This window comes from Doryrhamphus excisus, chromosome 10, assembly GCF_030265055.1.
Source record: "Doryrhamphus excisus isolate RoL2022-K1 chromosome 10, RoL_Dexc_1.0, whole genome shotgun sequence".
Classification (NCBI taxonomy): domain Eukaryota; kingdom Metazoa; phylum Chordata; class Actinopteri; order Syngnathiformes; family Syngnathidae; genus Doryrhamphus; species Doryrhamphus excisus.
Window position 1 is genome coordinate 12,807,410 of NC_080475.1, and position 13,069 is coordinate 12,820,478.

The 13,069-nt window shown below is 41.0% G+C and overlaps 1 protein-coding gene across 1 annotated transcript in view; it reads left to right on the forward strand.

The window, feature by feature from the left end:
• The window catches only part of mtor (mechanistic target of rapamycin kinase), an 84,049-nt gene that overhangs the window by 18,858 nt on the left and 52,122 nt on the right, over positions 1–13,069 (forward strand). Inside the window, exons 21-28 of the mRNA XM_058084201.1 lie at positions 2,914–3,081; positions 3,700–3,812; positions 4,908–5,070; positions 5,437–5,529; positions 6,968–7,114; positions 7,399–7,541; positions 7,718–7,880; positions 8,783–8,928. Of these exons, the coding sequence (XP_057940184.1) occupies positions 2,914–3,081; positions 3,700–3,812; positions 4,908–5,070; positions 5,437–5,529; positions 6,968–7,114; positions 7,399–7,541; positions 7,718–7,880; positions 8,783–8,928 (1,136 nt within the window). The remainder of the gene's footprint in view (positions 1–2,913; positions 3,082–3,699; positions 3,813–4,907; positions 5,071–5,436; positions 5,530–6,967; positions 7,115–7,398; positions 7,542–7,717; positions 7,881–8,782; positions 8,929–13,069) is intronic.

Consider the following 13,069-nt stretch of genomic DNA (forward strand, 5'->3'; position numbering starts at 1 on the left):
GAGGATAAGCGGTAGAAATGAATGAATGAAAAATAATTTTGCTCATCGGATGATTCCGGATGAGGCATTAATTGAAGCATATACGATATACACAGTATTATTAAATAATATAAACCATGTTTAATTTATTGGATTGCTCAATTTCTGGCTCTATGGTTATCATCACATTTTTCTTCTATGCTGGATTTAAAATGATTCATTGCGTTGTTTCATTTTGTATACATCATACTTGTTATTTTGTATCCATAGTCCATTTTGTCTCGATTCCAATGAGTTCACAGCTCTTGTGATTTGGTACGAAGTTGATGAACAACCCAAATGTCTCTTTTTTTTTTTTAGCTCTTTTTCCGATGAATCATGCAAACAGCTGTAAACTCTGTTGGGTTCTCTGCTAGTAAGTCGTTCGGGGGCCACAGTAATGAGCATCACATAGCATCGTTTAGTACACAACGTGCTCACTCCACTAACAGGAGTCGGAAATGTCAAATATCCAATCAAGTTTTTATGTTGATATTAAATTCTTTCCACTTACACACACCAAATTACACACAGCTAACCACAGTTAACAGCTCTTGAGGTCTGTTTTCCAATGCAAAAAAAAAAACGTCCAGTTCTTTCTTGCGCCGAATCCCGACAATGACTCTTCTCACATGATGCTGAATGACTGCAAAAGCCATACAGCGCAAACCCATCTGTCTGAGCACATAATTAAATAGCAAGGCACAAAGTATCACATGACTGTCCTCGCATTTGCCGTTAAAGTTTGCAAAGGGCGATAAATCCTAGAGGGGTGTAATTGAGAGAACCGGTCCCCCCCCTTGTGTTAATAAAAGTCAAGGGAAACAAAGAATCTATTCACTTTTTTTTTCTTCTTCTTCTTCTTCAGCGTAGCTACTGCAGCATCCAGATGAGTGGGCTGCAATAGCCATCCAGGATTTTTGCTTTGTAGTTACCGGGCAGGCAGAACCTATCCAGGAACTCTTGTCACATGACCAAATACGCCTCTACAAAAAGTCATATGGCATCACATTCAGGTGTCTCAGAGGCCATTATCTCCAACGTACACGATGGGAGTACTCCCAAACCAGTGTCGTAAACGTCATAGAGGTGTTATATAGACGTATTTTCCGGTAAAATGTTTTTTTTTTGTGACACTCACTGTTCCTGGCTCTGAAATTTAGTGGAAATACATTTTGTCCCATTTTCTCTGCACTCGACCCAAGCAGGTTAATAGATTTGGAACCCACACTTTAAATATTATAAACATGAATCACTACTTTATATCCAGGAATTGGACTAGTTGTATTTTGGATGAAGTATTTAGCCCACTCATCTGTTTTTTTTTAGGTTTATGTGCCGTCATATTGGCCCCATAAAGTCAAATTTGGATGTGCAGGGCTGGCCTCATTCTAGAAGGGCCTCATTTTGATGTTGGGCATATTTTTTTTTAAGTCACAGACTTTATTTACAATCCACCCTTTTCCGAATGACAACCATGGCCTCAGATTTGGAGCTACAAACCGGCGTAGTAAACATTGAAGGTCACATCTCTATGAGGCCATCAGGAACACAAAATCCAAATAAATACAGCTGAATAGGTGTCGATTCTGGAAGAACGAGAAAGCTTTGTGTGCTGGTTATTGTGTGTAGCTGCTCTATAGGAGTCCACAACTCAATACAAAGTTGTGGCTTAAAAATGTTAATATGCACAACGATGAGCGAATTCAAGAAACAATACAAGCAGTTGATGTTTGCTAAATACAAGGATGAAGAGTCTTGAACCAGTCATGATGTGCTATATATATCACTATATTGACACTTACTATGGTACCCATTATGTCACTGGATGGTCATATCACCTTGTACTTTGGTACGAAATTTAATTTTATTTAATTTTATTTAAAAAAACAAATTTTAAAAACTTTATTAGGAAAGCAGGAAGTGAACAAATGTAACAGTTACTGATTGTAAAAGTACCAGATGGAGGGGTAGGATTTAATAAGCTTTGCTTCTTCCTACTCCTTTTGGACATGTGGAACTGTGAACTGATTATGGGATGCATTCAATTGTCATCTGATGCATGTTCAAATGGATTAAAACCATTACCATAATAAGTCCCCTTTAACTGTCCACAGCAACTAGCTGGAACTACTTTCCTCAGCACCAAAATCCGACCAGAACTCTGCTCAGGACACAAAGTGGGGAGTGAGTTGCTGTTGACGGACGTTACAACACGGCAAAGTCGGCTTTTCTTTCAAGAAAAATTACAAGCAGTTGATGTTTGCTAAATACAAGGATGAAGAGTCTTGAACCAGTCATGATGTGCTATATATATCACTATATTGACACTTACTGTGGTACCCATTATGTCATTTTATGGTCATATCACCTCGTATTTCGGTACGTGACAAAAAAAAAAAAAAAACTTAAACTATATTAGGAAAGCAGGAAGTGAACAAATGTAACAGAGACTGTAAAAGTATGATTGTAAAAGTACCAGATGGAGGGGTAGGATTTAATAAGCTTTGCTTCTTCCTACTCCTTTTGGACATGTGGAACTGTGAACTGATTATATAAAAAAACCAAAAAAAAAACTTAAACTATAAAACTATATTAGGAAAGCAGGAAGTGAACAAATGTAACCCAGCCGACTACAGCACAAGTGAGATACTGGTCAATATGGGTCAATATATGCCCCTTGATGAGTTTTTACATCCTCAAAATAGCAGAGACAAGAGCATCTGGTCCTTCATCAGGACTCCCTCGACGTCTTGGCTGTGAAATTCAGTCCAATTGGTGACAAAGCGCAGCAGACACAGCGAGGGACACGCTCAAATGCCTTGCCGAGATTGTGCATTTGGAACACATAACAGATATATATAACATGGCACCATATTACGCTGTGTGTTACAGGAGTACTGGACCCCCAACAACCCCATGCAGAACACCATCATCCTTCTGATCGAGCAGATTGTGGTGGCACTCGGCGGGGAGTTCAAACTTTACCTGCCTCAGCTCATCCCGCACATGTTACGCGTCTTTATGCACGACAACAGCACCGGGCGCAGTGTTACCATTAAGGTAGGTGCAGAACTAGATTCATGTCAAATGTCTGAAGGGGTTGGGAACCACTGTTTTTTCTTTGCGGTTTCCTTCAAGGCCATTCAGGTTTAAAGTATACATGTGTATTATAGAGGTCAAAGGTCATATAAATGGCAACCCGTCGTGTTTCAGCTGCTGTTGCTGCCAATATTAGTTATGATAAATTATGATTCAGGGTAAAGACCGCCATACATTATCATTATTTGCCCCCCCCCCCCCTCGCTTCTGGTTAGCGTCTGAGACTGGAGTATTGGGTAACAGCAGCCTATGGAACCGGGTCACGTATGAATCAGCTGTGCGTCTGGAGTGTAGCCTCCCGAGGATTTAAATTAGGGAAATGGGACTCGGGTTACCCGCTAATCCAAAGGAGAGCAAAAAAGAAAAACATACTTCCATCAGCTACCGTCATCTTGCAGAGCTCCTCCACGTCGGCTTCCAGCTGTTGCGCCATGTGCACGTTTAAACAAAGTTGTGGGCAAGATGTTAGATGGCGTCTGGAGTGGACGTTTCGATGCAAAATCAATGCACCGTCTATCCACTCGCCATTTTCTCTTTTTGCTCTGTGTCATCACAACAAACCAATGCTTTCATCTCCAGCTGCTGAATGCCATCCAGCTGTTTGGCGCCAACCTGGACGACTACCTCCACCTGTTACTGCCTCCTATTGTCAAGCTGTTTGATGCCCCCGATGTTCCCCTGCAGGCCCGCAAGTTAGTATTGTACTATGCATTCATTGGTCTGATGTCATATTAGCATCGTCTCATTCATTCATTCATTTTATACCGCTTATCCTCACGCTGGAGCCTATCCCAGCTGTCTTCGGGCAAGAGGTGGGGTACACCCTGGACTGGTCGCCAGCCAGCCAATCACAGGGCACATATAGACAAACAACCATTCACACTCACATTCATACCTATGGACAATTTGGAGTCGCTAATTAACCTAGCATGTTTTTGGAATGTGGGAGGAAACCGGAATACCCGGAGAAAACCCACGCATGCACGGGGAGAACATGCAAACTATTTTCTCCGAGGGTGGAATTGAACTCAGGTCTCCTAGCTGTGAGGCCTGCGTGCTAACCACTCATACATATGGACAATTTGGAGTCGCCAATTAACCTAGCATGTTTTGGGGGAGGAAAACGGAGTACCCGGAAAAAACCCATGCCACAACATGCAAACTCCGCACAGAGATGGCCGAGGATGGGATTGAACTTGGGTCTCCTAGCTGTGAGGCCTGTGTGCTAACCACTCGACCACTATGCAGCCTTTATGATAATATTCGTTCATTCATTAATTTTCTACTGCTTATCCTCACGAGGGTCGCGGACATGCTGGAGCCTATCCCAGCTGTCTTTGGGCGAGAGGCGGGATACACCCTGGACTGGTCGCCAGCCAGCCAATCACAGGGCATATATAGTCAAACAACCATTCACACTCACATTCATACCTATGGACAATTTGGAGTCGCTAATTAACCTAGCATGTTTTTGGAATGTGGGAGGAAACCGGAGTACCCGGATAAAATCCATGCATGCACATCCATGCTAACTCCGCACAGAGATGCCAGAGCAGGGAATCAAACCTGGGTCTCCTAGCTGTGTGCACGCTAACCACTTCTCTACCGTGCAGCCAGTACAGAAAAAAAAATCTTTATTATTGTTAACAGCGTTACCACGAAGAACTACTTTACTGGCGTAGTGACACTACACCGGCTAGCGACTAGCTTCAGGCCCCTGCTGCTGTGTGTTTGTTTTTGAGTTAATACGGCATCTTTGAATTATTTTGTGTTGACTTGATTGTCAGGGTTGCTTTGGAGACTCTGGACAGGTTGACCGAATCCCTGGACTTCACCGACTACGCCTCTCGCATCATCCACCCCATCGTCCGGACATTGGATAGTACGGCGGAGCTGCGCTCCACCTCCATGGACACGTTGTCCTCGCTCGTGTTCCAGCTGGGCAAAAAGGTAGCCTTTTATTCATTACAAACAATTCCAGCCTGCCTACTGCTGGCTGCTACACGGCCTTTTATTACTTCCTGCCAGACCGCTGATGTCATGGACTGATGTTTGTCAGCAGGAGGGGGGCTGCTATTTATGAGCGTTGATGAGGTCACAATTACCCCCTTTAGCATTCCTTCTGTAGCCACATCTGGCAACAATGCGAAATGGAAGCTTTTGATCTCCTGTAAAAGACTAGTTAGATCCTCATTTATTTGGCGTACGGTAAAAAAGAAAAGGAGGAATTTATAGTAAACTGCGTAATTAAACACATTCAGTATACACTCTTTTATTTACTTTCCGTCGCTTTTCCTCTAATCGTCTTATCTGCAGTACCAGATCTTCATCCCCATGGTGAATAAAGTGATGCTGAAGCACCGGATCAACCACCAACGTTATGACATACTCATATGTCGCATCGTAAAGGTATGTTTCTGTATGAAATGTTATCACTTAAGACAGTGTTTTTCAACCTTTTTTGAACCACAGCACGTTTTTTTTTACATTGGAAAAATCTTGTGGCACACCACTAACCAAAAATGTTACAAAATGTCACCCATGACCTCACACGTGCATCAAAAAGGAGGAACAAGGTAGGTGTTGCCACACGGACTAGGAGACTAGGGTTCAATTCCACCCTCAGCCATCTCTTTGTGGAGTTTGCATGTTCTCCCCGTGCATGCGTGGGTTTTCTCCGGGTACTCCGGTTTCCTCCCACATTCCAAAAACATGCTAGGTTAATTGGCGACTCCAAATTGTCCATAGGTATGAATGTGAGTGTGAATGGTTGTTTGTCTATATGTGCCCTGTGATTGGCTGGCCACCAGTCCAGGGTGTACCCCGCCTCTCGCCCGAAGACAGCTGGGATAGGCTCCAGCACCTCCCACGATCCTCGTGAGGATAAGCGGAAGAAAATGACTGAATGAATGTGCTTATTTTGGCTGCAAGGTGACCGAGTGGTTAGCGCGCAGGCCACACAGCTAGGAGACCCGAGTTCAATTCCACCTTCCGCCATCTCTGTGTGGAGTTTGCATGTTGTGACATTGTTTTTTTCCGGGTACTCCAGTTTCCTTCCACATTCCAAAAACATGCTAGGTTAATTGGTGACTCCAAATTGTCCATAGGTATGAATGTGAGTGTGAATGGTTGTTTGTCTATATGTGCCCTGTGATTGGCTGGCGACCAGTCCAGGGTGTACCCCACCTCTCGCCCAAAGACAGCTGGGATAGGCTCCAGCACCCCCGCGACCCTCGTGAGGAAAAGCGGTAGAAAATGAATGAATGAATGAATATTCATGGCTATTGACATAATATTTGCAAATGATGATTAATCAATGTTAACTATATAAAGTGATATTGGATAATTCCTCACGGCACATCTGACGGTTTCTCAAGGTACACTAGTGTGCCGCGGCACACTGGTTGAAAATCACTGACTTAGGAAACTAATTTCAGCCTTGGACCAGATCGTTTTAATTTTCATTATTCTTTGTGTTGTGTACAAATTTCCCCACTGAGGGACGAATAAAGGCATATCTTAATCTTAAGGCATATCTTAAATTCTGTATTTCTATGTCCACGGTTTGAAATCGCATTGATCGCATATGTAAAGCCAAACTAATGAAGGCCTCTTGACATTGCACAGCGCCACATGCCTGACTCCGAAAAAGCATAATTATAGTCTCTCTGCACGTATGCAACATAAGCAAATAATTAGCTCATCATTAGTTATCCCTCAGGAAGGATATGCACTTGTTCACTTACACACACACACACACACACACACACAAAAAAAAAATTCAAAGGTTGCCTGTGCAAGGCCTTTACTTTTGTGTATGTGTGTGGTCCGTGCGTGTTCATAACAGGGCTACACTCTGGCAGAGGAGGAAGAGAACCCTCTAATCTTCCAGCACCGCCAGCTACGAGGTAACCAAGGTGACACCCTGGTCAGCGGCCCGGTAGAGGCGGGACCCATGAAGAAACTTCACGTCAGCACCACAGCTCTTCAGAAGGTCAGGAAGAAGAATCATAACACAATAACAAAATCTGGGTTTGTTTTTCACTTCAATGTGATTAAACGGAAGTAAACAAACAAATTAACCACAGTCTTGTTTATAATTTACTCGGGGTGGTGGTTTCGGAACAAGTAAATTAGAAACGGGGGGGAAAACCCAAATGAGCAGATGCATCGTGGGTAAATTAATGACTTGATGGCATGTAAAACAACATTAAGACCTCCATCAAGGCTCAACCAATACTGGTGTGTGTGTCCCCCCTCCACCCCCTCTGCACACAGGCCTGGGGCGCTGCACGAAAGGTTTCCAAAGACGATTGGCTGGAGTGGCTGAGGCGCTTGAGCGTGGTCCTCCTCAAGGAGTCTTCTTCCCCGGCGCTGCGATCTTGCTGGTCGCTGGCCCAAACCTACATCCCATTGGCCAGGTACGCCACCACATCAGTCATACACGCACAATATCAAGTATTAGAACACATGGCTACTAGGATTTATCCCAATGGATGTGAATAACAAACACTACTACAATACCGTCCAAATGCAATCATGTAACTGTAAAAGTAAAGAATATTGCAGTTCTTGTTCAGTGTGTCTCCGTCCACAGGGATCTTTTCAACGCTGCTTTCCTGTCCTGTTGGTCCGAGCTAAGCGAAGACCAGCAGGACGAACTGATCCGCAGCATCGAGTTGGCACTGACGTCGCAGGACATCGCCGAGGTCACGCAGACGCTGCTCAACCTGGCAGAGTTCATGGAGCACAGCGACAAGGTCGGCATTCAATGTGAAAGCACTCCTTCCATGTTGTGGATTTCAAATGTTGATTATTTTTTAATTATATTATTTTGTTGATTTACTTAGTAACAATAGTTTTTTGAATTATATTATTTTTGTCTTATTTGTTTTTGTTTTTCCACATTAATGTATATTTTAAATGAAATATTTAATACTTGTTAACTTTAATTTAATATTTTTAATTAATTTTTTTCCATTGCTTGCTTTGCATATACTTTTTCATATTTTTATATATTTTATTTATTGAAACAAAACACTTCCTACATCGATATTTTTTTCCAATTAAATATAATATTTTTCATAAGTTTTTTTTTATTTGAAATGGGGAGAGAAATATGTCTTGTGGTTTATTTTCCAAGGATTTAAAAATTTAAATATGATTTTTGTCTTAATTTTGACCATGATGACACAGTTTTTTTTTCTCGTCAATCTTTTTCAATTAAATATTTAATGCTTTGTAACAATAAAAAAAAACGAATTCAGAAAATTTAACTAAAGTCCTAGTTTATCAAACATTTTTTATATGGGAATATTTTTTATTAATAGATTCATTTTTTTCTTTAAAATTTTGTTTTTTTTAATTCCATACTTTACGATTTATTTAAATTTTGTCAATTTGGATATAAATTGAAATGCAATTAAATATTTTCTATTCATTTTAGATGATAATTTATAAAAAACAGTTTTTCCCCACTTTAATGCGTTTCATATGAAATGCATTTTTTTATTTAGCAAAAAAATCATTCATCACCTGATTTATTGTCAGTTATAATTTTTAAATACACTTAAATACAATATCAAAATCATTCAGGTTGAAATGTACGTATTTACCTACAATGTACATAATAGTGTTTTATACCATCTTCTTGCCTGTCTAGGGCCCTCTGCCTCTGAGAGACGACAATGGCATTGTGCTGCTAGGTGAAAGGGCTGCCAAATGTCGTGCCTACGCCAAAGCTTTGCATTATAAAGAGCTGGAGTTCCAGAAAGGGGCTTCCCCCCTCATCTTGGAGTCTCTAATCAGGTAAGAGGTTTCATTTTGGTAATGGTAATGGTTGTATTTCATTTGAACATGCATCACATTACAATTGAATGCATCACATAATCAGTTCACAGTTCCACATGTCCAAAAGGAGTAGGAAGAAACAAAGCTTATTGAATCCTACCCCTCCATCTGGTACTTTTACAATCAGTAACTGTTACATTTGTTCACTTCCTGCTTTCCTAATATGTTTTGTTTTGTTTAATTTAATTTAATTTAATTTTCATTTAATTGTATTTAATTTTATTTTACTTCACTACTTACCCTTACCTTACCCTTACCTTACCCTTGCCCTACCCTTACCTTACCCTTACCTTACCCTTACCTTACCCTTACCTTACCCTTACCTTGCCCTTACCTTGCCCTTACCTTGCCCTTACCTTGCCCTTACCTTGCCCTTACCTTGCCCTTACCTTACCTTACCTTGCAACCTTACAATCAGTAACTGTTACATTTGTTCACTTCCTGCTTTCCTAATATGTTTGTTTTGTTTAATTTAATTGTATTTAATTTAATTTAATTTTATTGTATTTAATTTTATTTAATTTTATTTAATTTTATTTTACTTCACTACTTGACCTTACCCTTACCCTTACCCTTACCCTTACCCTTACCCTTACCTTTACCTTTACCTTTACCTTTACCTTTACCTTTACCTTTACCTTTACCTTTACCTTTACCTTACCTTTACCTTTACCTTTACCTTTACCTTTACCTTTACCTTTACCTTTACCTTACCCTTACCCTTACCCTTACCCTTACCCTTACCCTTACCCTTACCTTTACCTTACCTTTACCTTACCTTGCAACCTTACAATCAGTAACTGTTACATTTGTTCACTTCCTGCTTTCCTAATATATTAATTTTATATTTTATTTTATTTTATTTTATTTTATTTTATTTTATTTTATTTTATTTTATTTTATTTTATTTTATTTTATTTTATTTTATTTTATTTTTCTGTCACGTACCAAAGTATGAGGTGATATGACCATCCAATGACATAATGGGTACCATAGTAAGTGTCAATATAGTGATATATATAGCACATCATGACTGGTTCAAGACTCTTCATCCTTGTATTTAGCAAACATCAACTGCTTGTATTGTTTCTTGAATTGGCTCATCGTTGTGCATTGTTTGACTTCCTTACTCAATCCATTCCATAGTTTGATTCCACATACTGAAATGCTATGGCTTTTTAACGTAGTCCTAGCATAGAAGTGTTTCAAATGTAGTTCTTCCCCGAGATCATATTTCTCTTCTCTTGTAACGTGAAACGGTATTTTTTGAAAACGGAGCGTGAAAATCTGAAAACGCTCGCTTGTCGTTTTGCCTATCGACGGCCAAATCGAGCTTTTACAGAAACAGCCTCCTGTGTGGACAGTAATTAAATTCAACAGTCTACCGTTGGTTGATAAATACGTGTATATATACGTCATATTCTAATCTACTGAGGCTTAAAACGCCAGTTTGTCACCTGAACTAACATCTAGGATTTCTATTGCTTTAATTTCCGTCACATAATTAGTCAAGCATTTCTTTCTTAATAGCTAAGAGGAGGTCAAATCCAGTTTTTTTTCCTTTTTTTTTTCCAAAACAATACAATGTAATAATGCCCGACATATTTAGTGACGTGCTATAAGCATGTTTTTCTTAATTTAAATGACTTAGCTTATAGCACATTTTGTTCCAATAAGATCATTTCAGTAAGATCATAATATAATTGATCGTTACTAGAGGTCATTTTCACGTCTTTTTGATTCATCTTTCTCGTGGCCGATTATCGTCATTGTCGCAACAATAAAGTTTGACAAGGGACTCTGATTAGCATTATAAGCTAACATCCGGCAGCCTACTTTGAATCAAATAATTACAACATTGAATGACTTATTACCCTCTTGTCCCATGACCTGTTGATAACATCCGTCATCTTTTCCTTCCTCCGTTTTTTTTTTCTTATTTCTGTGTTTTGGGAGAATGGCGTGTTGAAAGCTGTTTTCCAGGCATCTAATTGGACGATTGCCTCATTTTCATCTACGATGAGTTTTCTGGACTTCTCAGCGGTCCTGTTTTCAATTTGTCGGGAGCCTTGATGATGATGAATGATGGGAGCAAGGCAACTCTCCCCATCTGGTTCTCACCTCCTTTCAGAGGTTTTTGGGGCCGCTGTGCAAAATGCACGATGGTGAACCTGACTCTAATGAGTCATGACTTGTATTTGAAATGAAAAAGAATGACTCTGATAGCTTTCATACAGTATTTGATCCCCATTGCGGTAATAATGGAGGCAACACGCCGCTGTTTGAATATGTCGTTAGTCATGGTTTGTGTTAATGACCTTCTGATTACTGCAAGAGTTGTTAGAATAGAGTTCATTCATTCATTCATTTTCTACCGCTTATGCTCACAAGGGTCGCAGGGGTGCTGGAGCCTATCATAGCTGTCTTCCGACCAGAGGCGCGGTACACCCTGGACTGGTGGCCAGCCAATCACAGGGCACATATAGACAAACAACCATTCACACTCACATTCATACCTATGGACAATTTGGAGTCGCCAACTCACCCACACATGCACGGGGATAACATGCAAACGCCACACAGAGATGGCCGAGGGTGGGATTGAACTCAAGTCTCCTAGCTGTGTCTGCTCGCAAACCACTAGACCGCCGTACAGCCGAATACAGATTTTAGATTAGAGATTAGAGACCTCTAGACATAAACTAACACCCCTATAGTCACATTTACATTCGTATTACCCAATATAGTCGATATTATAAGCGTCAATAAGCCATTTAAGACCGAAATAATAACAACTCGTCCACCGTGTAGTCCACTACCTGATCAATCCATTTATGTTATTTAAGGCTTAAAATAATGTGAAGATGGAAGTCATTGTATGTATTGTGTGTATATGTATTATGTATTGTATTGTAAGGTCATTGTATGCACAAGAAAATTTCAAATTTTTTAAATAATTTTTGTCACGCTACTTGCATCAAGCAATCAGCGCAAAGTGTCCACCAAGTGGAACCCAATGTCGCAAACAATTCGCCTATTGGAATCCACTGGAATGTATTGGCGTGAGCCAAGTTGCGCCAATGATGCTAAGAGTCCACTGGACCGGCGCTACTTGGTTGCCAGTTCGCGACAATGCAATTCCCTGTGGCGCCTAGTGATGCCAATAGTGGCGTGCAGTGGCTCAAACTGCCTCCCAACTGGCTCGTGGTGGCCCAAAACGGCGGCAAAAATTGTGTTTGGCGGCAAGAAAATTTCAAAAAAAATAATAATTTTTTGTCACGCCACTTGCATCCATCAATCAGTGCGAAGTGTACACCAAGTGTAACCAAATATCGCAAACCATCCACCGGAATGTATTGGCGCGACCCAAGTTGCGCCAATGATGCTTAGGAGTCCACTGGGCCGGCACCATTTGGTGCCAGTTGGCGGCAAAGATTATGTGATTGGTGCATAGTGGCTCGCTGTGGCATGGCAAGAACATTAATTCTGCGCCACACCGAGCCACTACACACCAATCACATAATCTTTGGCGCAAACTGGCACCAACTGGCCCAGTGGACTCCTAGCATCATTGGCGCAACTTGGCTCGCGCCATTACATTCCAGTGGATTCCAATAGGCGGATTGTTTGCGACATTTGGTTCCACTCGAGAGACAGTTCTCGCTGATTGCTTGATGCGAGTGGCTTGACAACAGTTTTTAAAAATTTTTGAAATTTTCTTGCCGCCAAACTAAATTTTTGCCGCCGTTACGGCCACAACGAGCCAGTTGGGAGGCAGTTTGAGGCCCAGTGGACTTTTAGCATCATTGGCGCAACTTGGCTCGCACCATTACATTCCAGTGGTTTCCAATAGGCGGATTGTTTGCGACATTTGGTTCCACTTGATAGACAGTTCTCGCTGATTGCTTGATGCAAGTGGCGTGACAAATTTTTAAAAAAAAAATTGATATTTTCTTTCCGCCAAACTAAATTTTTGCCGCCACAACGAGCCAGTTGGGAGGCAGTTTGAGGCCCAGTGGACTTTTAGCATCATTGGCGCAACTTGGCTTGCGCCAATACATTCCAGTGGATTCCACTAGGCAGATTGTTTGTGACATTT